The following is a 4,341-nucleotide window of genomic DNA, read 5'->3' as shown; positions in this document are numbered from 1 at the left end:
GGGGCCGAGGAAGAACACTTTACATGTAGGAGCAGATCCAGAAACGCAAAGCGTTTCACGTTCGTTAGCTTTAAGAGATTTGTGATGCATTCCAACGGGGAACGAAATAATCTGAACTTTGAAACATCAACGTGTTGTTTAAGCGCTCTGAGCACAAACACACGTCTTCTCTGGAGCATCCATTTTGTTTCTACATTACGACTTAAAGCTCATGAGCACACCAAAGAGGAAGAAAGACTTCATAACTCGGCAATTGGAACATCCGAGGAGCACATGAACGCACCGTGGGCCTTGGTGGAGGTCTGCCATTATCGGGTAACAGCTCCAGATACAAACAAGTCTTAAAGTCACACGCAGACCTCTTAACGCACCGCGGTTCATACACACGGCCCTGCTCCTCTCGCTGACCCCGAACCAGAGAAATCGAACCTCAGAACGTCTCGAGGAGACGTGTCAGTCGACCCGGAGGACATAGAAAAGCGGTGCACGCAGGTTCACGACCTGATGACATCATAAACCTCCAGAACAACACGAGACTAATAAAGTTTTACTGCAGAGTTCATAAAACACAGAGGAGTTACAGGTTATATTGGCCTGTTAATACACAACTTTACTGTGTGCGTGTGTCTGTGTGTGTGTGTCTGTGTGTGCGTGTGAGTGTCTGTGTGTGTGTGTGTGTGTGTGTCTGTGTGTGTGTGTGTGTGTGTCTGTGTGTGTGTGAGTGTGTCTGTGTGTCTGTGTGTGTGTGTCTGTGTGTGTGTGTGAGTGTCTGTGTGTGCGTCTGTGTGTGTGAGTGTGTGTCTGTGTGTGTGTGTCTCTGTGTGTGTGTGTGTCTGTGTGTGTGTGTCTGTGTGTGCGTGTGAGTGTCTGTGTGTGTGTGTCTGTGTGTGTGTGTGTGTGTGTGTGTGTCTGTGTGTGCGTGTGTGTGCGTGTGTGTCTGTGTGTGTGTGCGTGCGTGTCAGAGGAGGTTCTGGTTGGAGCGTCTGAGCGTGCTCCGTGGATCAGTGAGTGATTAAAGCGTTTCTTCTGAGGTCAGATATTAGGGTTAGTTATATTGATATTAACGCAGATGTTCGTTTCTCTTCAGGTTTTTGGGAGATTTTTATAATTTCTTTGGACAGTTTTCAAATTTTTCACATATTTTTCTAATGAATTTAAATGTAAAGGTCACGGTGTTTTCTCAGCGTCAGGATTATTTTCTGTATTTTTCTCGTCTTGTCAGGACTGTGCTTCCATATGAAGTCGTTTTTTAATTTAATTGACAGTTTATTAGGAGACAAAAGTTAGATTTGAATCATAGAAACATATTTTTATTGAGCTGGTGATAGTTAGTGTCTGTTAGATGATGTGGATTCAGACCTGAACTCCTGGCTGCCACTGCGTCTCTGTGGTGAACAACAGCAAACACAGCACAAAGGGTAAAAATGGATCCAGCCGGATACATGAGGTGGCACCGCCTGTGGAAACATGAAAGCTTTTGCACGTTACCCCCCCCTCCACCCAAACCACACACATAAAAGAAAGTCGAGAGGACGGGGACGTCTGCAGGTCCAGACTCGCCGTCTCCAGCCCGCCACACCGCCTTTCATTTGGACTCAGAGGTGCCGGAGACGAGCGGGCGTTCTGCGGGACGTGGCGTGGACTCAGGCATGACGACAACCTGCCAAACATCCAGAGCTGCTGGATCAGAGCGGTGCGTTCAGGGACACAGAGCTGCTGGATCAGAGCGGTGCGTTCAGGGACACAGAGCTGCTGGATCAGAACGGTGCGTTCAGGGACACAGAGCTGCTGGATCAGAGCGGTGCGTTCAGGAACACAGAGCTGCAGGAGTCAGAGCGGTGCGTTCAGGGACACAGTTGCTGAGTCAGAGCGGTGCGTTCAGGGACACAGAGCTGCTGGATCAGAGCGGTGCGTTCAGGGACACAGAGCTGCAGGAGTCAGAGCGGTGCGTTCAGGGACAGCAGAGTCTGAAAACGCTCCTTCAGAGACGACCAGGAGTAGGAGGAAGTGTCGACCTGAAGAAGAGAAGAAGAAAAAGAAGATCTCACAAACTTTAACACTTCTATGTTTTTTAACTTAAAGGGACAGTTCAACATGTTGGGGAATACAAAATACACAAGATGTTAAAAAAGAGTTAGCTTCAAAGTCAAGTTAGCTTCAGAGTTAGCCTCTAGTGCTAACTGGAGTGCAAACAGGACCCCGCTAACACTTAGCTAACTGAAGCTAGAAGCTAACTCTAAGCTAACTGAAGCTAGAAGCTAACTCTAAGCTAACAGCTAGCAAACCTTTTACCAGGCAGGAGGCTTTAATGAAGGATACCATCCTGGTGCATTATGGGAAACGTAGTATCCAGAGTTTTAGGACTAATACTCAGGATATCTGCCACTCACAATTGGACCGTTCTGGTTTTAAAGTTTCCGGTTTTGGTCGGTTACCTTGACGACATGCCGGCGGGCGACGTCGGGCCTCCTGCAGAGTCCCTGCAGCCGCTTACAGAGCTGCTCAGGTGTGGAGTACAGGTACTCTGCTGCATTTCAGAGAAGAAGTATTAACACTTGTCACACTGATCCAGGGTTCACTTTAAAAACACACGTTTTATTACCTGGGAATATTTCAGGGTACACTAAAGCCTTCGGACACAGAGGATAACAGCCGCAGTGAACCGCCTCCAACCTGGAAATATCAGAAACGTTTTTAATTTAGTGTGTCAGGAGGAAAATTATAAACATAGGTCTCCAACGTCTGACATGAAGGGGGGTGATGATCTAGTGGTCCGGCTTCCAAACACAACACCAGAAGGTTGTGAGTTCAACACCAGACCCTGAGCTGCTCAGAGAGCATATTAATAATATCTTTATTAATATTATAATATTATCAATAATATTATTAGTGGTCATAATAATAACGTTTATTTGTATAGCAAACACAATAAAACAATAAAATACACTAATATCTGAAAAAAGAGGAATAAACCTAAAATGAAAGATTTCACTTTATTCTCAACATCAGGAATAACACACAGTGTAAATCAATGTTAAGAATAAAAATGAAAGTAGAAATGATAAGAAGTCTTGAAAAGTACTAAACTCAGAAAGTGGGTCAGACCTGCCGACCCGAGATGCCCTGAATTTAAATATTTTGTAGATTGTTGATGAATAATTGAAGATTTCTCAGTCTCACCATCAAACGCTCATATTTAAAGAGCAGATCTGACTTCACAGCTTTTCATCAGAAACAAAGAGTTTCTGTGGGATTATTGAGGTCAGCTGTGATGTACGGACTCCATGACTTCATCAGCACTGCAGGGCGCCGTCACACGGGCGACCACCATTAATCAGATTAAACTGATCAGCGATAACGAGGCTGACACCTCGGCTCGACCCACAACACTTATTCTGCTGTTTCCACTCTGACAGAGGATCCAACACAGATCTCAGACAGAAGAAGGCTTTTATTTTGTTTAATTGAAGCTTTTATTTTGTTAAGCTGAGGCTTTTATTTTGTCGACTTCAGCCGCTGCTTTTATTACGTTGCGCTGAGGCCGTAGAAATAGAAAGTGGTCCGAGCGGCGGCCATGTTTAAGTGCTATAAACTTCGTACAAACTCCCGATAAACAGACACGGAGCAGACAGTTCATGAGTTAAATGAACTATTAGTAAATATTTACTAAGATAATGCCTCATTTGCATATTTAAACTAATTGTAATGAGATAATTAATTGTGTTAATGTCAGTAATGAAGTTTCATAATGATAAACATAAGTTAATGTTTTGACCCTATTCACATTTCTTCAAACCTTCAGACTGAATGAACATCAGCAGGGCTGGGGGGGGGTCTTTGATCCAAAACCACAAGGGACCCCCGCCCCCCACCCCCCCAGGGCCGACACTTCCTCCACTCTATAATTAGCTCATGACTTCATTATCACTCAGTGGGCCGTCTCCTCTCATTACAACAATAATAATATAAAACATGCGGTCGCATCAATCCAAACTTCATTTCTTTTTTCTGTTTTTCTTTTTTAATTAAAGCCATTTGTTGTTATTAAAGTATTTTATGTTAGTGTTCTAATGTAAAGTATTTGTTCTTGGTGTGAAGACTGAGATATAAATAAATAATAAGTATGTGAGGCTCCGACATGAATCAGGTGCAGATCAGAGGCTCAGCGCTGCAGGCTCACGGAGCCGTTTGATTGGCTGCGGTTCAGAGAGCGGAGCATCTCATTGGCTGCCGTCGTTCCGCCTGCAGCTCGCTGCAGCGTTCAGGTGACTGAAGTGTGACTGAAGTGTGCTTCACAGGCTGCGCTCACCTGCAGGTCTCTGGCAGCAACACCTTGATGTG

The 4,341-nt window shown here is 44.8% G+C and overlaps 1 protein-coding gene across 1 annotated transcript in view; it reads right to left on the bottom strand.

Moving 5' to 3' along the window:
• Positions 1-917: 917 nt before the first annotated feature.
• gtdc1 (glycosyltransferase-like domain containing 1) overlaps positions 918-4,341 on the bottom strand; it is a 42,190-nt gene continuing 38,766 nt past the window's right edge. Inside the window, exons 10-12 of the mRNA XM_029426551.1 lie at positions 2,603-2,673; positions 2,436-2,527; positions 918-2,015 (exon numbers count right to left, since the gene is read on the bottom strand). Of these exons, the coding sequence (XP_029282411.1) occupies positions 1,938-2,015; positions 2,436-2,527; positions 2,603-2,673 (241 nt within the window). The 3' untranslated portion in view covers positions 918-1,937. The remainder of the gene's footprint in view (positions 2,016-2,435; positions 2,528-2,602; positions 2,674-4,341) is intronic.

The sequence above is a fragment of the Cottoperca gobio genome, unplaced genomic scaffold, assembly GCF_900634415.1.
Source record: "Cottoperca gobio unplaced genomic scaffold, fCotGob3.1 fCotGob3_200arrow_ctg1, whole genome shotgun sequence".
Taxonomy (NCBI): domain Eukaryota; kingdom Metazoa; phylum Chordata; class Actinopteri; order Perciformes; family Bovichtidae; genus Cottoperca; species Cottoperca gobio.
Note: the sequence above shows the minus strand (reverse complement) of the source record. Positions and strands in the feature narration are given on the sequence as shown.